Raw genomic sequence first — 25,403 nt, 5'->3', positions numbered from 1 at the left:
CTTGCATTGCATCAGTTTAATGTTATACAAGTGCAAAGGGAATATGTTATACAATCCTATCACCTTTTTGCCGTAGTTACTTTGGAATGACATGTTATTGAAAAATGAAAACAAGAAGAGAGGTGTAACACTTCCTTCTTATTTTCCATGCTCTATAGTACCATTTGGGATTATTTGGTGACAGACCTATTTATTTCACAGACATTGCTGAATGGTAACTTGTGATAAGTGTGGAGTTTTCTAATTCCATGTAGTTAGTGCTAATAAATACAGATAACTTCTCCGTCTCTTAGGTTAGTAGCATCTAAAATAACGTGGCTGATTGTTCTAAGTGCTGACTCCTTTGATTCCTTGGTCTAGGAAAAACGTGACTTTCTGAAATTCAGATTAGTAATTACAGTTACAGGTTTCACTTTGTTACTTTGTAGAACAAAATTTGTATGACCTGAAGTTCTAGAATTGTGGAACTTTGCAGGTGAATTTTGCATAATTTTCTGTTTCATATATCCTAGGACCTATGTAGCTGTACCATAAGGGTGGGAAGCTCCACTGCTAGTTTGGGATTGCTTTATTCATTCTCCATCCTAACAGTGTGCCAGGTTCAATTTCTAGCTTAGGAAAGCCGTAAAGCTCTCAGAAATTCTCAACAGGAGAGTTACAGCTCCTGATTTTGTAAGTTGATATGAAAAAAAGCTTTTATTTCCCCTGAAGTGGCCTATCTCTGGATCTGTAGTCAAAGTGCTGTATGACCTTTCAGCTTTTATTATGAAATCTATTACAGTAAACCTAGCATTTTCATGTAACACTTATAAAAACACTAGAGGCTTGTTTTTCCTGTGTTTTTAAAGTCCTTAGCTGGACCTTTGATGTTTTGTCTCAAGAACTAGGGTGGATCCTGATGAACAAATTTTTCTTCCATACTGTGGGCTTGGGAAAAGGTGCTTTAAAAAGCCTGCAGTAAAATTGCATGTGCTTAATAATCTGAATTATTTTGTTTGTAGGTGAGTCTGGCTTGGGAAAATCCACTTTAATTAACAGTCTGTTCCTGACTGATCTTTATCCAGAACGTTATATTCCTGGAGCTGCCGGTAAATGTGATTTTGTGGTTCTTTTAGCCCATACCCCATGAAATTTCATGTTCTTCCAGTTAACATTCTGATGATAACTTCCCCCATGAGACCCTCTCTTCACGCTGTCTAGCTGTATTTTAATCCTCCAAATTATATTTTGTGGAGCTGTTATTTTCTCATTTATATTTCCTTTCAAAGGTTCAGCTTTTGTTGTTTCTTCATCAATTGTTATTAAAGAGACTAATCCCTCAAACCTTTTAGGTGTCAATATACCTAAATGTGGTTTGGTCTGATCCCTCTTTTCTCTAGTGTTTTTTGCCTATAATACCTTAAATCCTGTTTAGAGGTGTAAATGCCTTTTGACAAAGGACCTAGCATGCTTCTGAGTATTAAAATTTTATTTTTGCATTTTTGTCATGAGTAAATCCACTTTTTCAGTTCATTGCTTCTTGTTTATTTACAAAAATGTTAAATTTTGACTAGCTAGCTTGTTTTGTTTCTTTAAAACATTTTATGTAACGTCGGTTACAATGCACTTCAGATTGCATTTCATCCTGTGTTGCTCTTTCCTGCAGGGCTTTCTGCAGCAGTTGATAGGCACACTAACAATCAAAATGTTCCTTCATTTTAGAGAAAATAGAGAGAACTGTTCAAATCGAAGCTTCTACGGTAGAGATAGAGGAGCGAGGGGTGAAACTGCGTTTGACAGTAGTTGACACACCAGGATATGGAGATGCCATTAACAGCCAGGACTGGTATGTGTGTAAATGCTGCTTTGCTTGATAGTTTGTATCTTACACAAATGCTACTCTAGCACCTGTGTCTCTCTGAACTTAATTGATTCAGCTGGTGATCTTTGGAAAACTTTTACTGAAAGGAAGTAACAAGTTCATTATTCTTAACATTGATGGGGTGTTACCGTTAATTCATAGTAGTGGGTCTTTTCTGAGCCCTTGCAGTTAAGCACAGTCTTCTAAGACTTCTGTGTTCTGGGTGCTCATCTTCATATCATCAGTGACATGAGCGTTTAGTTTGTGTGAGCTTTTAAATCAAATTTCTCCTTTTTTTTGTTGTTGTTGTTTAAAATGCACATCTCTAGTAAAATTGTTTCAATTTTGTAACCTTTTCTTGTTGCAAGGTTGGGTTAGTGTTCTCTGGGCTGTGATTCTCCTTCAAAATGAATTTCCTTTCCTCTAGGTTCTCTCTGACAACTGCGGTCAACTTTTTTGTCTCCGTGGCTGTTCTAATAGGGCAGAATTCTGGTGGAGGGAACTTGTTTTGTCTTTTCCTTTCTGTGTCTGTGGCCCATCCAGTTTCCGTGAATTTAAGACAGTACTTTTCATTTTTCATTCCCTGTCCTTTATATGTACTACTAGCAATTTGGATAGAACTGCTTTTTGTTTTTTACTACTTAGCTCTCTCTTTCCTCAATACTGCTGATAATTTTTAACAGCTGAAATAATTGTCTACAGGTACACAGAACAACATACATAATTGCTTTAGCATAAAGACTGTGAAGAAAGAATTTCCAAATTGTCATCATTGTGCACTTTTCTTTAACCGTGGAAAACTGATCTTATAATAACTTTTTTCAAATAAAGATGAGATATATTAATGTGCTCACTAGGATGTCTGAATTATTCCAGCGCAACTAGAAGCTCAACTTTCAATTTCCGTGTGGCTGTCTTTTAAGAAATGCTAACAGTATTTTTGCTTAGCCATTAACTTTCATTGATGTTGTTTTTTGTGGTGGGGTAATACGAAGACAAGCACTGTCACTGTGCAGAGAACGGGAGCATAAGGCTAATACTGGTTGATTTGAATTCTTCAGTATAAATCAAAGATCAGGAAGGAGGCAAATAGCTGATAAAATAAACATCTATAATGCCAATAGAATGTTTTGTAATCATTTCTTGATAGAATACTGTGTTATCTGGAGCATTCTGAAGAGCATTGTTATCAGACATAGTTTTTCTTTCTGTTGTGTAAATAAAGGCAGTGAATTTGTATAATATACTAAATGAAAATTTCAAAGAGAAGCTGTAGTGGGATTTTACGTTTTCCTCTCACTTTTCCTACTTTATTAAGTTGAAAAAAATGCACTTTTAGAATAGCACTGAGGCATCTTTCTGGGCTGCAATGTGGTCTTGCTTGTTTTGTGCACTGACTAGAGCTTCCTTCCGCTGGAGCGAGGAGCTCTGCAGCCCGTATTGTGTTACACAGAGCCCTTCCTGTTGATTGTGTGCTAATGCCCTTTGTTTATTCTGCTAAGATGTTTCTTAGAGACCTACGTGTTCAGGTTTTTCCCCTCTCTTTCTGAAGGCTTGCTAAATAGAGTTGTTCCATGATGATTCAGACCCAGTAGCACAACTTACGGGCTTATACTTAGTTGTCTGTGACAAATCTTAAATGTCAAAATACGTTACGAGAACAAATAGTACCTGGATACTACAAAATAAAAAGATGCAGTTAATTTTAATTGTCTCTCTCCCAAGTCCCATTTTCTTATGCCACATGAAAAGACTTTGTTTGAGCTGTGATGAGTGTCATTTTGACAAAAGCTCTTAGTCTTTACAGGATGTCACAGGGACGTGGATGGATGGACTCTTTGTTTCAAACTGTAGTCAAGACTAACCCCGGGCAACAACCTTCCTTCCTTGTCCGTTCAGAGGGAGCAGCAGGTTCGTGTTCTTGAACTTATGTTTGTGTTCAGGAGCACTTACTGCAATTATAGTTAACCAGTAGATGGTGCTGATTTTAATCCAAATTTTATAAAGCACTTTTTTGGGAAAGCTGCAGTTTATGCACACTACCTGTTTTTCGGGGTGATGAATTTTACTAAGGTTATTTCTGAACAGAGGTGAATCAAACTGGTGTGATGTCCCTAGGAGGCGGCAGTTGCTGACAGTGTTTCAAATATCTTTTTCCAGAGTAGGTTTCCTAATGGGTTTTGTTTCTGTCTTTGCACTGATGAAAGGGCTTAATTTTAGAGTCTGACTTTCAAGGATGTGCAGTGGTGTCAATTTTTATGTATTTTCCATCATAGAATAAGTGCTAGGAAGGACTATGTGTTGTCCCGAATTTGTCCAGGAGGTCTCCTGGATTGGAAGAACAATAATGGTGGATTGGGAAATGAGTTATTATAAGTCTAGTACAACATATCTAGTGATTATTGTTTGTTTTCCAAATGCTGTTGTGCTTAAAACAGCCTGTAAGAAAAGGTAGATGTTAACCATAGTGATAATTTTTTAGATTCTGTGTGGAGCTTTAGTGCTGGCTGGAGTTGTATATTCTAGAATCAAACTACACCCAGGAATGCTCTTGGCATCTGTTTAGGTGTGTGTTTGGAGAACAGAAAAATTCTTTACAGTGGGAAGTTTGAAGCATAGAGCTCTTCCATGCATAAGGACATTGGGATTGTGAGAGCAGCATGTCCTTGGAGTAACAGCTTTCATTAGACAGAGAAATGATGTAAGGAGAGGAGGAAAAAAAATTGCTTCATGCACAGGTTTGGGATCAAATCTGACCTCAAAATGATGGTTGACAAAAACAGTCTACAGCTGAACTTGTTGGATATTGCTAAACATACGCCTTGTTTCACTTAGTTGCAGTGTCGCAGGTCACTCTTTGGTAACTGCTTTCTTGCTGCTGCTAAGTTTCATTTTTTACTGGCTCGTGTTGAGTTGTATTTTGTGGTTTTTTGGCACCTTGGTAATAGTGTTAATTTTCCCCTGGTGGGCTTAAATGCAACACTTGTGTTTGCTGTTACAGTGCAGGATGTGCTATCTCCTCAGTCATGGTCAGCACAGCGCTGCAGGGCAGGTGTTTCCCGGAAGTCCAGGAGGTACAGGACACTGACACCATATTTATAGGGAAAATTATAGCTGTTAGAGCTAGAAAACTGCACGTAAACTAATTACATTGCCAGAGAAATGTGCGATAGTTGCTTTCCCATTGTTTGTGCTTGGTTTCTGTCCTAACGTTTTACGTCTTCAGTCTCATTACCTTTCACCAGCTAAAAGGAGACTATCTAAGATTAACAGGAATGTAATCCATGTCCTTTTCCACGTTTAAGTATTAAGATATTAGTTCTTAAGGACTTGAGCAGCACTAAGGTCAAAATGGAATAAATTCCATGTGTTGCTCTGTCGTCTTCTGTAGTATGAGTTAGAACAGTGCAAATCTTGCAAAGACATAAACGTGTGTGTATATATATGTTCTAGTATGGATTTATTACTCCTAGACCCAAAAGCTTACTCAGCTTTGGAAAACAAAATTCCTTCCAGGATCTATTCAATCGTTCTTGTAACTTTCTTTCATTACCTTCATTTCAGGCATGCAGCCCAGGGTTGAACTTTGCTGCCTGTCACAGTATTTACCATCATTTTATGAGTTCATTTTCTAGATTACTAATTTTTTTTTGCGTTCTCTGGTCTGTTTCTTCCATAAATTTCTCTAGTCAAATTTGCTCTTTCCCAACAACAGAAATACTATTTTTCAAGTTAAGCTTTCTCCTCAGTTTTTCTCCAAGTAGTTTAAGATATGTTCATGATGCGCAGTCATCTGCCTAATCTTATCTTCATCAGTGTGTTCATTTCCCTTTCCCCTGCAGTACTTAATATAAAGTGTCCTTTTATATTAATGTTGTTTACAGGTGGCTACATGGTCTGGAATTTTTAAAACAATCTTCTTAGTAATGCATTGTGTTTTCTTTCTCTAGTCGCTGCTCTTTGTATCTGGTTGAACTATGTGATCAAATTTTGTGTTCCTTTACTTCTTTGAAGGATATATTTTAAAATACCTTGAATTAAGTAGGAATTATGTTTTTCTTTGCCAACAGAGAAGGATTCTGTAAGGTAACAAAAATAGCTTAATAAATCATGTGATGCTTTAGTGTGTAACTTGCAAATCTATTTGTACTTAATTCAAACAGACTAGAATACCCAGATCTTCGTAGGTATCTATAGAAACATGGTTCTAAGGTCAGGGTTGTAAATCAAGAGGATATCCGGGATATGTCATTTGTCAGCTGGTTTAAAAACAAATCTTCACCCTGTACCCCCAGAAGAAAAGCAGAAAAGTCCTCAATCTTGTGTTCCTGTCTGTGTTGTCTCAGCACTGTCTCAGTGCTTTTCTCTGAGCTTGCACTCGAACTTTTTATCCAGTGGACCAAGTAAAGAAAGTAGCTCAGGGTGGTTGCTCTGAAAATATCTTTCTACATTATTGAAATACTTTTCCTCAGTAGTAAATTCAATGCTAGCAAGTTTAATTTTTGTGACAGAAATGTTCTTAAGACAAGTGTGATTCTCCTCCTGTTTTTATCTTTGCATAACTCTCTTTATTATTTTAAAACTGATCTAAGATACCTCTCTTCCCCCCCATATCACAGCTTCAAAACAATTATCCAGTACATTGACAACCAGTTTGAACGATACCTTCATGACGAGAGCGGTCTAAACAGGCGCCACATTATAGACAACAGAGTCCATTGCTGTTTTTACTTCATCTCTCCCTTTGGGCATGGGTAAGTAAAAGCTCTTGGGCTCTTGTCTTTTAGAGCGTTATATCTTGTTCGTAAGTCTGTTCATTACTTGAACTGGAAACTTAATTTTAATTAAGTTACTTCCCACACTGTCAGTTAGCCAATGCAATTAAAATGGTCCTTGGGGATTAATGCTCTACTCTGCTTTGTCTGCTTTTTGGCTTTTAATATTGTTTTGAAGCAGTCAGTATCGCATTGTTTATCACCCAGAAACAGAAGAGCTTATAACATCCAATTTATTTTATAGTGACAATTTTAATTTCAATTTAGACTCTACACAACCAAGCTGATAAGCAAGTGCTCTGACTTCATTTATTCTGAAAATACTGTTTATGTAGATGCCAGAAATAAATAACTCCTAATACATTTGGTCTGTTTAAAAAACAAACAAAAACCATTAAAAAACCCACCCAAACCCCCTCACAAACAAATGAAAAACTCACCTTTTTATTGTTATTGTGTGTTTTTTTTCTTGTTGGCAGGCTGAAACCATTAGATGTAGAGTTCATGAAGGCTCTTCATGGAAAAGTCAACATTGTCCCTGTGATCGCCAAGGCTGACACACTGACGCTGAAGGAGAGAGAAAGGCTGAAGAGAAGAGTAGGTCTAACACTTGATCACGAGAACAATGCAACCCCTACAATGTTAAAGCCAAATATAAAGTAAATTAAAACTGGAGAGGGGTGGATGATAGTGGCCAAGGACCTAATCTTCAGGAGGTGTGAGGTGGGAAATCTTCACTGGGGTCTGATGTGCTTTACCATTGGCCGTTGCTTGAGAATTGGCCGTTGTTGCTTGATCTGCTGTAGCAAGCAGCGCACCCCGCTGGAGCAGGTTTTGAGCAAAACGGTTTGTAATGAGGGCTCAAATCATCCTGCAGTGCATGTAGTGTAGATGTTTCAGACTAGCTGTTGTTTAGTCCAGTGGACTTAATGCCCATTGGTGGTGGGAGAGCATCAGATGTGTTTCGAGAGTCTTCATGTTTAGTTTCACCCAAAACAAACTTGCTTGCATACTCTGGCTGTGCCATGTGGTTTGTAGGGAAATGTGGCTAAGTCAGGGTGATTGGAAACTTGCTTAATAAGTGCACCATGATACAAATTAACATGCTTATATAGAGGCAGGACAGTTGGACTAATGTATGATGCAGATGCTTTTGGTAGCTCCATTGTTATGGAAAAATGTATGTCGTTTTGTATACGTTTTTTCCTACTAGGTTATCTGTTCATGCGAAATACCAGGATGTACTCAGGATTGCATTGGAAAAAGTCTTTTTGTGTTGGAAGATTTACTGGCTGTCTTTAATATATTTTGCCAAACCTAAAACAGGCCAGCCTCTGCCAAATACGACATGGTAGTGAATTCTACAGGAATGAAGTACCTATTTGTGGTGGTACAGCTCTTTCACCGTAGATCTAATTTCCATTTAATCTCATAATAGAACAATCTGCCCAAAAAATGTAAATATTTAATATTTCCTGTTTGATTCAGACTGGCTTCATGCACCACACAAAGAAAGGAACGGGTAGGTGGTGAGATTATATTATGTTGGAAGATGGCTCAGTAAAATTTATTGAGATTGAGTCAACAGAACCTGAGAAAAGTTTGCAAAATCAGTTCATTCACTTGTTAAGCGTAACAGATATTTTTTTTATTCCTCCACAAACGCTATGAGGAGGTGACAGGTACTGTGGGCAAAACAAAGCCAGATGTGGCTGCTGGCTTCACTGCTTCTCTTCTTCTGTAGCTGTACTGACTTGGTTAAAGATTTTTGTCTGATAGTAGGCAGTGCTTGTGGAGCTGCTACTGTTTATAAAGAATCTGTATTTGATCTTTCAGCAGTGTACTTCAGGCTTGGTTTTCAGAGGTACTTTTTTTTGGTTCAGCATTTCTTAGCAGAATGATGTTGAAAGATTTGAAGCAGGCATTTAAGTGGAACGGTAATCATTTTACAATATAATTCACTGGGAATCTGAATGTTCTGCTTTGTCAGTTCAAGTATATAAAATAAACTGATACAAGTTAGCTACAGTCATCTTTCACAAGAAGCAGCTCTTGGGTGAAATGAAGAGGAACATGCTCTTTCCAGCTTTCAATACTTGCTGTAATTGTTTTGGGACTCCTGTGTGCTCCTTTTATCTGCTGCTTGGTGGCCTTTCCTAGGGTCAAGCACACCACAGTGCACGTCTTGTTTGATGTTCGCTTCTGTGTGTTGTTAACACCGGAGTTTAGCTGAAACGTGGCAGTAGCATAAACAAACATGTTTCCCAATGTGAATTTGGAATTGCTTATTTGTCAGTACAGTTTTGTAAGGGATGTTAGATTGAGGGTTAATGATGTACATTTATTGTAGAAGATGGAGATGAATCCCAGTTTACATACCCTGTGATGAGCAGATTAATTTAAAGGCAACTTCTCTTGACCATGTTCAGTGCTAATCCTTATGTAGTTATTTCTAGACTTTAAAACAATCTTGACTTACATATATGGACACCACATTTATGCATTGCCTAAATGTAACGAGATGTATGGCACTGAAGCTGTAGTCTGAGGGAGTGGTTAGGAAACAGGTAAACAAGTCTTCATTATTTTTGTGCTGCTGGCAAAGGTCACTCTACAAACTGAGTTTATTCTAAGTCAAGTGTATAATGTGGTTCCAAAGCTTTGAAAGTCTAGTTACTGTATATTGTTCTAACTCAAAGCATCTCGGCTCACAGAATCTCTAATCAGGAGTAAGAATCAAAATCCTGCTTTGCTGACGCAGCTTGAAGTCCTATTTTTTTTTTAGATGTTTCTGCCATTTGGCCATCAATCTGAAGTGTGATGTTTTTGTTTTGCCGCTTTGGACTAAGCAGCAAGATCAGCTTGTGGGGCTTGAAAAGGAAACCCAGCTTGGAGTAATTCCTGTTTGGTCTTTCTGGAATTCAAAGTTATTTTTTAGAAGTCTTGAGTGGGAAGAAATGCAAGGCAGTTTCACAAGCTGTGCCATGCAAGGCTGCGAAGGAAACCTGCTCAAAAGAATGACTTCATGAGAGGGGAACTAATATTTTGACTTTTTTTTTTAATTTCCCATGGGAAGGCTAATCTTTAGGAACACAGAATCCTCTGAGGCCAATAAAATTCAGATTTGAAGAAGCAAAATGCTGTTTCATTGTTAGGACCATAAAATACAGTTTGTTTTTATTGCAATTCTTTTTCCTTTCAGGAAAGCACTAGGTTTAACAGCTGTAATATATTATTCTAGCACCCTTGTTGTTGGCCTTCCCGTTATTGTTTCGCTTGCATTTTATCTTGAAGATCTCAGCCAGGTTAAATGTGCTTTCTTGTTTTATGCAGCTACTCCAAGACATTGCACTGTAGTGCTGCCCCACCTATTCCAGCTGTGCATCTTTTAGTATCATTTGGTGACAAGTTAGTTATCTTCCATTTTGCAAAACAGTAACAACATGCATTGGTTTACATTTAGTTGTGTGAATGTAACTGTTAATTGCTTATTGGCAGCACTTATTCCCAGACTTTTTTCTTTTACAAATATTGCTCTCTGTGTAGGTGGGGGCTCATAATATTTTATTCAGTGTGCGCGCGTGTGTGAGTGCGGGGGATGTTTATATACCTGGCAGGGAAACATTGTCCTGGGAATAGCTGTGGCTCATACATGGTCATTCCTCTTCTAATGGTCTGAAGGATTGCTCTGTTTTAAACAGCTGTTTTTAATCAAGCTCTGGTTGGACCAGTTTTATTTATACAACAATACTATGAGAAGGCTCATTAAGGTGTCTCGTCTGTTTGAAGTCTGGTTGTATTTGTGTTATCAAGTTATATGGACAGCCTTGCGTAGGCTTTTCTGACTGTTTTTTATGGTTACCTCAAAACTGCCTCTGGTTTTACCCCAGCTTTGCTGCTGGAGTTTATTACTGCAGTGGTGCTGCTGCTTGGTTCTGGTGCTGGTTGTGGGGTTAACACATGCAGATCATTGGGGAATACTAATCTGGGAAGCTTGCAGATATAACCTTTTCTGCTGAGATATCCAAGATGCCTTTGAAGAGAGTTACTGTGCAGTCTCAGTGTTCTTCATGCTTTCCTTATACCACCACCCCTTAGTGAAAGAAAATCTTGTCAGTGCATTTGATGGGATTTCTGACTTAAAGATTTTGAACAGTATGGCAGTAGAAGTATTATTCTCTTCAGTTTTGAAGAAAGCATTGACTCATATCACCTTATGAAACTGCCCAAGGCCTGGCGTTGTGCTAGCTGCTTACCCTGCAGTGATTTCATTAGGGAAAGAATGCACACAGGAATACAGATAGGATATTTTTTTTTATATTAATCTCAGACATTAGTGACAATAGAGAAAACTGTGTATGGATGGTTTTTCTCTTAGTGGATTTTGAATAGCTTTTGTCTTTTTGATTCAAGAGACAATAGGCACTGTCTTCTAGATATTTGTGTCTATCAAATACCCAAAAATATACTTTGGCATGGGCTGCATGGTTTTGATGCTGTAACTAATTAATCCCTTCTCCAAATTCATTGCCTTTACTTATTTTTTTCGTATTAACTTCACTTTGTTTTTTTCTGTGTCTGTATTATGCTCCATGTAAATCTTCAGGTTTTTTAAAAAATTATTTACTTGGTATGTTTACAGGATATTTGTGGACTTGAAGTCTCTTTTAAATGAAGGAAAAATGCTGGGTTTTTTTCTTCATAGGTAGAATAAAATGAATGCTGTGTAAGATGGTCCTGTTGGACACACACTAATTTGGTAGTACATACACTCAAAGCATAAGTAATGGCAATTTCTGCTAGTGATTTTTTTTTTCTAAGCAGAAGAGCATTCTGATTTTTCTAGATGTGACAGACGAGTAAATCAGTTGTATATATTTCTAATTTAATACATCTTCAATGAAATAAGAACTTGTTATTCTTTCATTTTTGTAAACTTCAGGTTCTAGATGAGATTTCCGAGCATGGCATTAGGATTTATCAACTTCCTGATGCGGATTCTGATGAAGATGAGGAGTTTAAAGAACAAACCAGAGTTTTAAAGGCAAGTTTCACTCCTAATTTGTTATTTTGTTGCAGTAGTTCTTCAAGCCTACAGGATGCTTGAAGGTACTTTATTCCTTTATAATGTGTTGAAAATTCGACTTTTCTTCGGATGTTAACTCCTCTGAATTATAATCCTTTTTATTCCAGTTTCTGCTTCATCAGAATTCTAAATGTAGCGTGTCATGACTTTCCTTTCTCTTTTAAATGTAAGCAACTGTTCAGCAAGAACTGTGATTTGCAGTCTGTTTTCTGACTCAAAAACTTTACATGCAAGCGAAGAGAATGTGCATGTGTTATGGTTACTATACTAATTAACAACCTCCCTCTTGTTAGGGCAGATAATAGATGTTTTAAGTAATTTCCTCTTAGTGCTGTGATACTAGCAAAGGTGCTTGAAGAATGTATCTGAAATTCTCTTTCTAGCTGCTTCAGTCTGTATCTGAAGAATGTTTCTGTTGGCTGTTTTCCATGCATGATGTTATGTCAGATGACACATTATGCCCAAACTGTACTTCAACAACAGTCAAGTGTTCCTAAAGCAAAGCGTCATTTCCTTTTGTGCCTTGTGTTTGGAGACAAACTGATCCTAACACAACTACAGGTGTTAACAATGAGAGGTTGTGTTACCTAGAATAGGATTTTGTGGTTTTCTCATGTGGAAGGATTATAGTAGAGTGCATTTGTCAGCATTTCTTTTCCCCCCTCCTGTCTGTTACTTAAGTCTTTTTGCTTTCTTTAAAAGAGAAACAAAACATGCAAAAGTAACCAGTCAAAAATCAAACCAGGAATTTGTTTTGCTCTGTCTCAACTTAGGCCAGCATTCCCTTTGCTGTTATTGGATCCAATCAACTTATTGAGGTGAAAGGCAAGAAAATCAGAGGCCGTCTGTATCCCTGGGGAGTTGTTGAAGTTGAAAATCCAGAGCACAATGATTTCCTTAAACTGCGCACAATGCTGGTGTGAGTAATGGTAAAATTATCCCATCTCCGGTGGTGATGTAACTGTTAAGATGACTAGAGAGTTACAAGAACATGAACTCCTGAATTCAAAATGAACTCTAATGGCAGGTACTTTCAGCCCGCTGCAGCTCATTTTGCTGCTGTAATCCTCTGATCTCAACTTCGGAAAAGATTTTCTGTGTTTTACATTGACAGTTATATGTGACAGTTTTTATGTCTTATGTGAACTGATGGCTTTACATATACGTTGATGTTTTCTTATAGTGCAGTGGGTGAGGCAGAGAGGCTTTTAAAATATTACTAGAAGTGATTGATTAAAATGTGAAGAGTGTTCTAAAGGGAAAGCTCAGGTTTCTTGGCAGTGTAGGAAATCCTGTTTTAAATAGGATACCCCCTTTTATGATTTTAGTTGATACAGATATATTGTGCCTGTGTAGATGGTTTTAAGTGTTGTGGGTATGGTGGTTTTGGTGGGCTTTGGTGTGTGTGTGTTTTTACGACCTCTCCCTGTTGTTGGAAATTGAGTTCTGTTGTGCATTTCTGGTTTCAGTCTTTGCTGGGCAGGGATCGCCCTCTGCTGGTCACTCATAGTGAGCCCTTCTTTCCTGACAATCAGAAATCGTTAGGCAATGTCAGCTGCTATGTGAGCCAAGGAGCTCCACCTAGTTCTCTGTTACAAATTACACCTAATAGCACTTAAGAGGCAAAAAATACTTCAGGAATTAAAGTATCTTTCTGAATAACTGTCTTCTCAATGTTCTTAAAACTGTAAAGACAGGTATGAACAACTCCTGTAAACTCAGTAGTAAACAAGAGGGTGATGACATACTTTGGGTCTTTGAAGAATATTGGTGGGAGGGCGCTTAAGTGTGAATTAAAGACCAATAAACATGAAAGCAGTGTTCTGGCTAACTTTACGTCAGGCTTGATCTGTAAGGATTATTTTTCCAGTAAATGCATCCATTATAGAAAAAAAAAAAAAAAACCAGAAGATAAAAGGGTGTTTTTCTTCCTTTGACAAGAAGGACAAAGTGTTCAATAGTCCTTTGCATGTTCTAGAACACACATGCAGGACCTGCAGGAGGTGACCCAAGACTTGCACTATGAAAACTTCCGTTCGGAGAGGCTAAAGCGAACCGGCAAGTAAGTGCGTGTGTGCGCCTTTGGGCATTGCTGCTTGTGGGTCTCTTCTTTTTCCTCTGTGCCATTGAACTTGTTCATCTAACTCATCTCACCTGTAACTAATTATTTCTCTTGAGATTTCAATCTATGGAGTTGCCGAAATTTGTATTAAATGTTCTCCCTGAAGAGCAGTAATATTAGCAGAATGCAGTGCTTACAAACAGCCGTTCTTGCTTTTGTATCCATTCCATTTTCTCTATGCTTTTAATTGGAATGTACATAAAGAAGTTGTGGGCTGCAGGCAAGGTAATTTTTTATTGAACGGTGTCTACTTGGAAAAAAAAATTCTAGTGGGCACATTTGAATAGGCCCCATCCTATCTGATCAGGCAGGATGTTGTTTCTCCAGTTATTGCAGGGCTTGCTCGTTCATATACAGCTAGAGAGAGAAATTCAGACCAAACAATCATTTTTGGTAATGTTTGTGGTGTTTTTTTGTGTTTTTTATTTGTGTGTTTTGTTTTTCTTATTTCTTGGTAAGGTTTCTGTCCTTGGCAACTTCATGCAAAAAATCTGCACGTACCTGTGCTGCATCTTTTTTGATAGCAACTTATTCTTGTGTCCACTTTACTTGTTCTTTAAGTATTCAGCCAAGCATTTTGATCTTAAAGAAGAAAGGAAATAGCCTACACTGCCTTTTGATGCTTGATTTTTGTACCATGGATACATAATGGAGGGGATCTCTTGATTAAATAGCTAAAAAATCACTATAGTAGTGAATAAATAAAATTTTAAGAAATGGGGAGTGAATAACAGGAGTGTGAGGTAAAGATGGTGTTTTACAAAAGGGAAGCATGGGTTTAAAAATATCCTAATTTCCCCTGTACGGAAGCATGTAGACTTTTTGTTGTAGTTCTATTAACTGAAATATGAACCTTGAATCTGTTCTTGGAGAGTTTTGCTTCTGTATCCTACACCCATCAATGTGTTCTTTTGTTCAATAGGCCTGTTGAAGAAGAAGTGGTAGATAAGGACAGAATCCTCCAGCAGAAAGAGGCTGAGGTAAGAGGAAAATTCTAAAACTGTTGTTCTTTAATATAACATGCTATATTTCAATTTCAGTGTTCTATGTCAACTGCCTGTGGAGTGTAGGACTGGAGTTGTGAAAAGTGACAGACCTTATCTGAACATACAGGTTGCCCATACAAAGTGTTTTGGTTATAGTCACTTGTGTACTGCGGATGGTAGGTAGCACGTGGATCCTTGGTTGTAGGCAGGGCATTTATCACTTCCAGTTGTGCTAGTTTTCCATAAGGATAGTTGCTATTTAAGTATTAAGGTCAATTTGTTTTTCAGCTATATATACTGCTATAAACATAGTATGTTGGGGTAGACTGATAGTCTAATAGATGTGCATGGCTTACTACAGTCGCGTTACCAGTACATTTCTTCTTATATCTTGTGGCTCTGGAGTAGAAAAATGTTGTTGAATCTTAAGAATCCCATGATATCACTAATACGTATGTTTTTTTAATCTTGACTTGCAGCAAAATTCATAGTATTTCTATTGTACCAGTCTACTTATGGATTGGGTGTTTTCTATCTGATTTCTTACTCAAGTTTCAAAATATTACTAGGCCTTTCAGCTTAACATTTTTATGGTAAAATTCTGAAGATTTAGAGATATTTAGCGCAGTATTTAAATTCAAGCAATGCACTGCCAATGCTTATGACTGCTTGCATTGTGAAAACTTAAGACCTGGGGCCAGTCGGAAGACAGTGTTTGTTCTGTTTACCATTCTTTTGTCCAATTCAGCTTGGATCCAAGTCCATAAATGCAGGAAAACATGATTTAAAAGATAAACACATATATGCAGTGATTTGGATGAAGCAGTAAAAAACTACAAGCAGTTTTGTCTGTTTCTGAGGTGAAAGACTCAGGCTCCCATACATGGAAATTTTTGAAATATAGTTACTTCAGTCTGTGCATTTCCTTTTTCCTTTATAGCATCCACATTTAAAAATAGCTAACCCTGGTATGTTGACTTAAATAGTAACAAATTTTCCTAAAAGGAAATGCAGAAGCAGCTGATTATCACCGTAACTTGTAGTTAATAGTAAGAATTACTCGAGATTAAATGAACTGCATCTTTATCACTGTATAACTTCATAACTTCATTTCAGCGATGTAAGTGCACTTGATGGCCATGCAGTCATGACAGTGGAACTTCTGCAAGTGTTCTGTGCACAAATTAACTGTCTCCCATTTACTGATGTGTGTGTAAAACAAGAGTAGACCAGCAGCTGATAGCCAGGGATATGGGATGTTTTGAAAACGTCAGAGGTATTTTTTGAAAAGGTTTTGTGGTGTGTGTGACTTTTCTTCTTTTGTTCTTAATGCTTGCAGGATTCTGGGCTTAGAGAATTTAAGTCATAACTGTTTCTCCTGTTACTTGAACTATATAAATTGTATGTGTCTAGTAAAGGAGAAACTAGAGTATCCTTGTAGAACTATTTGTCTTAAGGTTTACGTCTGAAGAGATTCTCCTGTAACAGTTTCCACTGGAAACTGTTGATATTGCAGGCACATTATTAATACTGGTCTATTCTGACCACTCTGTGTGAATGTGTATATATATGTATGTGATGTATTTTTTTAATATAACATGGTTGAAGGGGTGAAATCTTTAATTTCTTGAAGGACAGTCTCTGCAAGTTTCCTCTGGGAATAATCATCTCTGAATAACTGCTGCTGAAGTTGCAGAAGATTAGGTTAGAATTTGAAAAAACAAATAGATTTTTAACTTCTGCGTTCTATTGTCCCAAAGAGATCAAGAGGCTTTGCTGAATCTTCTGTAGATAAGCTGGTATGAAATCCCTTCATCTCTGTATCATCCCTCAGGTTCCGACTGGGAAAAGTCTGGGGAGGAGAGAGGCACAGAGGAAATGGGCTCGCATTCCATGGCCTTTGCAGAGAAAACAAATATCCATTTCCCCTCCTGTTTTGCATTCCCATCAGTAACGGTGCTTGACATTCTATTTACAGTTTTGTGAGGTTTATATAACCTTGGAAGGAATGAATGTTTGGGCTAATGCCAGGATCATCTTTATAAAGGCATCACTTTTGCTAAATGATCTTTTATTATGCCAAAGGATGTGGTCCCCAGTTCAGCAATTTGGAATTTATTGCTCAGTCTGGTTGTGATTTTTGCTCATTTGCAAGTGGTGACCTGTTTTTCTGAGCTGGGATGTGAAAATAAGAAGCAAAGCACCCATGTTCCCAACTGTAAATATACAGCAGTTCAGATTATTTGGATGTTGTGGTGCAAATGGGCACAAACTTAAGAAAGCTTGTAGTATTGTGCCATACTCTTCCTACTCTGTAAATATCTCATAATAAAAGCATTTCAAAGTTTTGAGAGGCAATACTTCCAGAAAAATGTTAGAACCATGATTACGTGAAATGACAAGGAACAAACTTCCTCTGTGGGTGGGTTGGTTGGTTGCTTGGTTTGTTTGTTTTCCTCCATGAGCTGCCCCAAGGCTTTGGGCAAATCCCTTCTCTCTACTGTCTTCAGTGAAGCTGGTCAGCAATAGGCTGAATGTAGTAGAATTAATCGCGAAGTCAAAATGTTTTTTGATGTCTTTGCACTTTTAGGCTGTGTTTAACCCTTTATCAGCTGAGCTGAAGAACCCTGGTTTGGTACAGGGGTCTGTAGGGAACAGCGGGGGGGCTGCTGGGCTGCGGCACAGCAGCAGCTTTGGGGTGGGTGAGGATGTGATTGCTTGTGGGGAACCACCTGGTGTTGCAGGTATTTGTGTCTTCTGGAAAGATAAGGTGAGAACTTAGATGTGGAGAGACAGCAGGGCTGCTGGTGCAGGCCTGCAGACCTCGGGGAAATACAAACCGCTCTGAAGTTTCGTTTGTTTTGCGGGATGTTATTGCCCAATTCAGGGGAGCAAAATGCTTCAGACTTCCTCCATAAAGTGATGTAGTCTTAGTCCTGGGAGAACATAATGAGAAGAAAACCCTTGATAAGCAATTAACAATGATAATCCCTTGGGGACTGGAATGAAGACCAATTTTTTCTTTTTTTTGGAGTAACTGCTTTCTTTCTGTCCTTTTGAGTTGTTCTTTGAAGGAACAATGTGTGCTGCCTGTGGAGTGTGATGGCTGTGGCCATAGTGACTTCTATTATTTATAACGTCGATATGTCTTATGAAATACATTTATCTTGATTGTAGCCCCTTTTCTAATATATCATAGTAAATTTGTCAGGAATATTTTTCTTGTCTTCAGTTAACGAGATTAATTGTACTCTTTAGTATTGGAAGTATTTTTAACCAATGGTAACTATCATGGGAACATCTCGATTTTAATAGAAAATGCACTGTGCAGTTTTCCATCTCGCCCTGTTCTTGCAGCCTCTTCCCTTACGAACTTTCTTCTGTAAAGGCATGGGCTGAAATAATAATACTTGGTGTGGGGAGGGGAAGCAGGTCAGTGGGAATCAGATATTGTTTGGTTTTTAACATTTATTTTCCTGTGATATCTGTAGGGTTGTCACCAAAAAGCCACTCACCTTATTCAGACAGGAGTAGTTGGTTTTCTGGGCAAAGCACAGTAGGATAGATGAAATCCTGGAGGTAAAGCAGGGCTGTGGATCTGTGCTTTCTATTAGTGACATGGGAGCTGTTAAGAAGCTGTAGGGTTCACTTTTAACTCTGTAACCTTGACTCTCATTTTAAATGTTTGTTTCCTTTGTGTATTGCTATGGTAGTTATGTGTAGTCATTACCCAGTAGTTACACAATAGTCTGAACTAAATTTTAGTCCTGACATAACCCAGGTATAAACTCCACCTAGTTTACTTAAGTTTACTCTCTTGATGTCTGGGAATTCACAGGACTTACCTACTAGTGGCCATAGGATACAACAATGTGAGTAGTTTTTTTAACAGGCTTTATGCCTCAAAATTTTTCTACTGAATTATGCTACAATCGCTTCAGAAACTTGCCATTTTTTAGCTAATGGATGAGACTGACACATCACCAGCAGACCCCAAAAGCACCACATGAAGAAGGAAAATCTTACAATCTGAACGCTAGAGCAGAGGAGGTCTCCTAGTGCTTTTGCTCTACCTTACATTTGAGTCACACAGCATCTGTTTTCTCTCATGGTGTGGGCATATTTTTATCAATTAAGGTTAAGAAAACACGAGACTGTGCTGTATTTAAGTCTAAAAATATGACGTTAGCTATTAGCAGAATTGTGTGTTTGAGCAATCACTGTAATACATGTGCAGCAGTATCTTCCCCTGTGATTACTGAATGGTTTCTATTTTGGGGATGTTTCATGGCTCAGCTTGGAGTGCTCTTGGGAAGGCTCAAGTAGGCGAGCTTTCAAAAAGCTGGTTTTATTCTGATGGTAAATCTGCAGAGAGGCAGTTGAACAGACCAGGTGTCTTCCAGTTCTGCAAGTTGATCTTTGAAACCTTTTTCTTGGGCCATGGAATCAATGCAACTCTCATTTCTGAGACTTCCTGCTTCTTTTTCCTCCTTCCTGCAGCACTATGCTATGTTTTTGATAAGAGGCTTTTTGTTTAAAGTGTTTAGCAGAAAGATGTAGGTAGGTATATAACCATCACTACCAGCTGTATCTCATGCTGTTCTTGTGTGATTCTCCTTTTGTCCGTGTATCTATGCTGCAGTCACAGGAACCTGAATTAGCCTCTGTTAAACCTGTGCTGCTGCAGCAGGAGAAGTTTATAAACCTGCTGGTTTTAGGCAACCTCTGTAACCTCTGGTTACTCTGCAATCTCTCTTTTTTCCATACTCTTCAGTTTCTTACTCTTTCCCAAATGTGTACCTGAGATCAGGCAAGAAAACCTAATAAAGGCATCTGCAATTAGTTTTGCCGTGGTCTTTCTGGCTTTGGTTAATTTTCAGCGTTTTGTTTTGGGTTTGGTTGTGTTGGTTTTTGGTTTGTTTTTCTTTGAACTTTAACACCTCAACACCACATACATGTAGTCAAGCGTTTATTGCAGATCCTTTTGTGTTGAATCTCATGAAGTAACTAGTATCACTATAGCTAATGTGGTTGACTGGGTGAAAATACAGTTTAATTGTTTAAACATATAGTGCTTTTTTGAGTTGAAGAGTTTTTCTCCCCTCCCCGTCCCTGAAAATAAATGAAAGCAATTCTGTAATTACTTTTTTCTAAAGGGAAAAAAGGCTGGATATATTATAAAATGATACAATGATTCTTAGAATAATGAAAACTTGCTATGCAAGCCTCAGATTATTACGTGAAACGGACTCTTATTTCATACAGTGTGCATGGAAATAGCAGCCTATTTCTTTTCCGGTTAGTAAGATAGGGCACTTGGCAATTGTCTATGTGGAACCTCCCCACCTGCATCTGGAAGGAACTGCCTAGTTATTTGTAAACCAAATCAGAGGTATTTGAATCTACCTTTTGAAAATCTGTGTGTCTCGTATTCTTTCTTAGGAACATTTATTGAAATTGTTATTTTTCGGGGAAAAAAATGAATTATATGAGATGGAAATTAGCTTATAAGTGTCATAAGAAAATGCCTTAGGAAAACAATTATTTCCAGGAAAAGTAGTTGTTTAGATATAAAAATATTGGTGCTTAATATGTTTAGTCTGTCTTTCCCGATTTTGTAAACATATTTCTGTTTTCTTTTTGAAGTAGTTTTAAAATTCTGTCTGCATGTTCGGCTGTTGCTAAAGCTTTGCAGAATGTCCTGGTTAGCCACAAGATGAGTAGTCATACATAATATTATGCTTTGAGCACTTGTATCAGAACAAAACTGCTTCAGTTCACTCAAGCAGTGAGCCTCTGTACACACCTAAATGGCATATTGTGTTTATTGTAGATTGAATGTTGATTCACATGTGTGCAAATATAGCTCTCTCCAAAAGATTTGGATTTTCTTGCTTAATTGTTGTTATAAGTATCTTACAAATCTTTTGTGAAAGTTAAATGTAATACTCTAAAGAATCTGAGACTGAAAAAAACCGAAGTATTCAATTATGCAATTTAATGTGCCATTTCCAACTTATAAAGAGGCAAACAGGATCTGCATTCTACCATGGGAGAAAAAGACGTACAGATTCCTGGATTTTGAACTCCTCGTGAAATTGTTCTAAACATGTGGGTGTTTTTCTCTTCCAGCTGCGCCGCATGCAGGAGATGATTGCACAGATGCAAGCCCAAATGAGGATGAAGCCTGGTGATGATTAAGATGCTTGACATCTGGATGCCTCAGGTATTACTTTTCTGACTTGTTTACTCCTCTTACGTAAGGTTTTCACAATGATTATTGCTAATTTTGCGCTTTAGACTTTCTTCTAAAGTACTTATAGAAAAAAAATTGAGTGATGTTCTGGGTAGACTAGAAAAAAATGTCTATGCAAGTGTTACCTATGTAGCTGGTTTTAAGACCTGTAAATGCTTCTCTTCAGTGCCTTATTTTTGGATCGTCTGTCTTTGTTTCTGTTAGCACAAGCTGCTCAGAAAATTAATTTGGCTATATATAAACAAAAGTTAGGGTGTTTGGGGCCATATAGGCTGCTGAATTTTTAGCAGTTTTTTCAAAGAGCCAAATGAAAGTTTAGACAAACTGGTTAAGTGTACTGAATAGAGACTTCCTTGATGTTATATATCACATATTAGGTGGGATCCAAGTGAGTGAAGAAACAAATGGTTGTAGCAAATATTCATGCTTTCTTCAGAATGCAGCTCTTCTGGTAAAATTTTTCTTTTTAAATGCAAGAATAAAGACACAGAGGGATATGAGGAATCTTGTTGCTTAATACTTCAGTTTAATTCTCCAGTTGTGATTGCTGGTCTTCTGGAATGTAAAGCTTGAATAAAATGGATTATATTATCCCTTATGACCCTGTGGCAGCTGCCAACATTCCAAGCCTAAAATAAGGAGATTTTTTTGTTGCCTTTATTTGAACCTTCGGTCTTCCTGTTTATATAAAGCAAAATAAGAGAAGAAAAAAAGTCTCCTAAGAAATAAACTTATTCACTGGATTCTTATTTAAACAGAAGTTGATGGTTTTGCTGGTATGTGCACTGTGCTCTGTGAGTTAAGTAGTTAAGGGGAAAAAAGTAATTCAAACTCAGGTTTCTTACTGTCACAGTTCCAAGTCTTGCAGATAGAGGAGCCTTCACATCGTGTATTCCAACCTCCATACTAAGATGTATTGTCCTAGAGCTGGAAATGTAAACACTGAGGGTAATTTTGTGGCTCACCATGCAGCATATGCAATAGTGGTGTCTGACATAAAGCTCTTGCTTTCTCAGACAGGAGCTGGTCATTAAGAAGCCTGTTAAATATTTGACTCTGAACTGAAGGTCCCAGATTTGCATGGTGGCTTTGTTATCCTGCGGCCAAACTCTGACCACGTGTGAAAATGGCTGTTTGATGCAGGAAACTTATATAATGTAAATTATATCGCTGGGGTTTTTTTTGCAAAGGGGCTCAATTCTTTCTGTGGCTTACAAATCACGTTTGATCACATAGCATCCTTTAAACGGATACTCTGTAAGGACCACCCCCCTAAATCTAACAGGCTTGTCTGTAGCTGTTGCTTGCAGAGCACGGGATGGCAAATGATACAAATATATTCAGAGCTCTTTCTTCAGTTCCTACATCCTGTATTTGCTGTGAAATCAGCATCTGAGGGCTGATGGTGTGTAGGATTCCCACTAATGGTTAGCCAGTAATGGCACCAGGTTCCCTGTTTTTCACAGCTTCTGGCAAAACTGGGCATGGTATTTATAAAAATGAATTGAAGCATGGTTTGTCCCAGGCTGAATTTGCAGCCATGGATACATAAGTAAACAGAGTTCTGAGCGTGCTCATGTGCATCCAAGTGAAATGTTATTTTATAGATACTTTACATTGCTAATCAGAAATACATCTCTGACCACTAAATGTGTTAAGCAGGAGAGCTTTGCAGATTTAGCTAAGTGTCCGCATGATCTTGTTGTGATTTAGTTTCAACTAACTCTTGAGAAAATTAATTGGTCTGAAATATTGAATGTGAACAAATTGAGGAGGATTTGAATGAGAGCTTCATATGTGGAGGTCCTGCTGTTGTTTTTTTGGAATCTGCTAAACAATATTTCTACAACTGCTATGGAAATCATATTGTTCAACAGCTTGCTTTCAGGAAAGACTCTTGAACCTTTTTTACCCTTGAGATATTGATAGATAGCCAACAAATTATGCTAAAAGTCTAATACACACAGTCAGATCTGTAACTGCAACCCTGCTGAACCAGAGCGTTGCTGTATGAACCTGTCAGCATGTTGAAGTGACTCCTCACCCAGAACTTGGCCTTAGGGGAGTTAACTGATTTCGCAGTTTAGGAGGAATGGTGATTTCAGCCTCCAGCATTCTCATCAGATTTATTTGCTGTATTTTATTGAACTCACTATTTCCAGAGAAAGCAAGAAACTTCTAATGAACACAGTGGTCAACAGAACCAAACTGCTAACAAATTTAAATATATTTGACATCAATCTTTTTGTTTTATCACAGCTTATCTTGAGTATGTCTCAGGCTCTAGTTTTACAAGAACTTAAAGGATCAGCTCTGCTACTGAAAGCACAGTCTCTCCTCCAACTGCTCTTTTGCACCTTTACTTATCTTTCTGCTGAGAAAAATATGTAACTTTATAGATAATTTATGTAGAAATCAACATTTTCACTCTTTTTATTTTAAATACGCACTTACTGATTTTCTTCAAAAATCCCTTAAAAACAATTTCCCCTTCATAAAGCACAGATAAAAGGATGTTTTCAGATATTTTGGGAAAAGAGAAGTATGGTGTAAATACCTTCATAGATAAGACCTGGAGAGTAAATAGCAGGATAATGAAATATGGTAATATCCAAATATGTGAAATACTCCTGTTTTCAGATATATTTCAGGGTGGGGAGAAGATTGCTGAAAGCTTTAGGGTTTTCTGGGAAGAGTCTGGCATTGCATAATGATTAAGAAGTGCTAAACTCAAATCCTTGCCAAAAAGACTAATGAATCTGTATTACCATAAAGTGCTACACAGATGGGATGACTGGAAGGTCTGTTTTGCCTGTTCATTTTTGAGTAGGGGCATCTTTAAAGGCTTTATGGAAAGAGCAAAGGGAGAATTTACTTCAAGCAGTTTCCTTTACTTTCAAGACTAAAGTAAGAGAAGCATAATGGGAATGACAAAGGCAAAGATTATACACAGAAAATGTTCAAAGTTTCCAAAGAGGATGAACTGATTTCTTGCTGTAGAGAAATGGAAACCCAGCGGGGGTGAAAAAGGGCACTGGTGGAGATGGGGTTAGAAGTAGGAAAGGAAGACGATGATTTTGGAAACAGTAGGGACCAGTGTGCCAGCTGCAGTTTTTGACAAAAGCCAGTGAGTACAGACTTACTCTGGCCCTAACAAGCTGTGGTAACCTACACTTGTCTGTTTCCTCTAAACATTTAATAGCTTCTGTGTACAAACAATGTGTGTAGAGGTGCTTCTAAGCATAGTGATGTAAAGTATAGGAGCTTATTTCTCTTATATCTGAAGGTTCCAATTGAAGGATTAGAGAGGAAGGACAGGGAGGGGTGGAATAAGTTACCAAAGCAATAACAGATTTAGGTTTGTTTGGATACTCCGATAACAAATGCTTTTGAAATACGCCTGCAGTAATTCCAACAGCATATTTACTAGTTTCTGAACTCATCCACCTCAGATGAGCAATTATTACGAAAAGCTGGAATTATTTTTTCAAGTGAAATGGTTATTGATGGTGTTTCTTCCTTTTCCCTTTCTATTTCTGGAAATGTATCTCTTTGCAATCTGTTTTCCTCTTGTTATTCTTACAAATCTGGATTGTCTGTCTTCCACTCCACTTCAAGATCATACTGGGACAAACCAATAACAGAAGCCAGACTATGGAAAACAGATATAGCCAGCTGGAAATGTAGTTACGGTTAGGGAAATGTGTTCGGAAAAAGAAAGGAGAGCATCTTGCACTTAAAATATCTGTAGGATGTTGAAAATTCTTCGAGTATAGCTCATGATCTCCACAAGTATTTTAAAGCCTCCTGAGCTCACTAACGCTGTTCTGATTCTTGATAAGAACAGTATTAAAGGCACCAAACAACTCGTTCTTTATACCAATGAATTGACATCATTTAACAGAACAACACAAAGGGTTGTCATAGCAACCAGCCTTCTAAAACGATGCTGGTGAATTGATCTGATGAGAAATGTCACTTAGGGAAGATTATGTTGTAGTTTTTGGCAGCCGAAATTGAGTCTAGAGAATATGAAGCTTGGGCAAATGTGTAGTATTTGGAACAACTGCTTGGCACTGCCAGGGGATGTTTCTCTGGCTAGAAACTGGGGGAGAAGACCACCCACCATTGGTCTCCAGGTTCAGCAAACATTGGTGGCTTTTGAAACTCTCACAGATGTGGGATTCTGAGCTGTGTGACCACGTGCATGTGGCGCTGGTTATGCCACTTACTGAGAAAGTTTTGTTTTAATGACATGCTGGAGAAATGTATTGTCTTTCTTAAATGATGGTATGAATTCACATTGTAGTTTGAGGGGCTTATTAAAGCTGTGTATTG

At 37.9% G+C, this 25,403-nt stretch overlaps 1 protein-coding gene across 3 annotated transcripts in view; it reads left to right on the top strand.

The window, feature by feature from the left end:
* The window catches only part of LOC309446308 (septin-2), a 35,148-nt gene that overhangs the window by 7,240 nt on the left and 2,505 nt on the right, over positions 1–25,403 (top strand). For all 3 annotated transcript variants that reach the window (XM_082065919.1, XM_082065920.1, XM_082065918.1), the window contains exons 4-12: positions 1,002–1,088; positions 1,702–1,825; positions 6,460–6,594; positions 7,095–7,212; positions 11,558–11,659; positions 12,475–12,620; positions 13,680–13,763; positions 14,746–14,803; positions 20,942–21,035. In XM_082065919.1, coding sequence (XP_081922045.1) covers positions 1,002–1,088; positions 1,702–1,825; positions 6,460–6,594; positions 7,095–7,212; positions 11,558–11,659; positions 12,475–12,620; positions 13,680–13,763; positions 14,746–14,803; positions 20,942–21,010 — 923 coding nt within the window. In that variant the 3' untranslated portion in view covers positions 21,011–21,035. The remainder of the gene's footprint in view (positions 1–1,001; positions 1,089–1,701; positions 1,826–6,459; positions 6,595–7,094; positions 7,213–11,557; positions 11,660–12,474; positions 12,621–13,679; positions 13,764–14,745; positions 14,804–20,941; positions 21,036–25,403) is intronic.

Source organism: Streptopelia decaocto (assembly GCF_964273445.1).
Source record: "Streptopelia decaocto genome assembly, chromosome: 15".
NCBI lineage: Eukaryota > Metazoa > Chordata > Aves > Columbiformes > Columbidae > Streptopelia > Streptopelia decaocto.
This window is presented reverse-complemented; position numbering and strand designations above follow the sequence as displayed.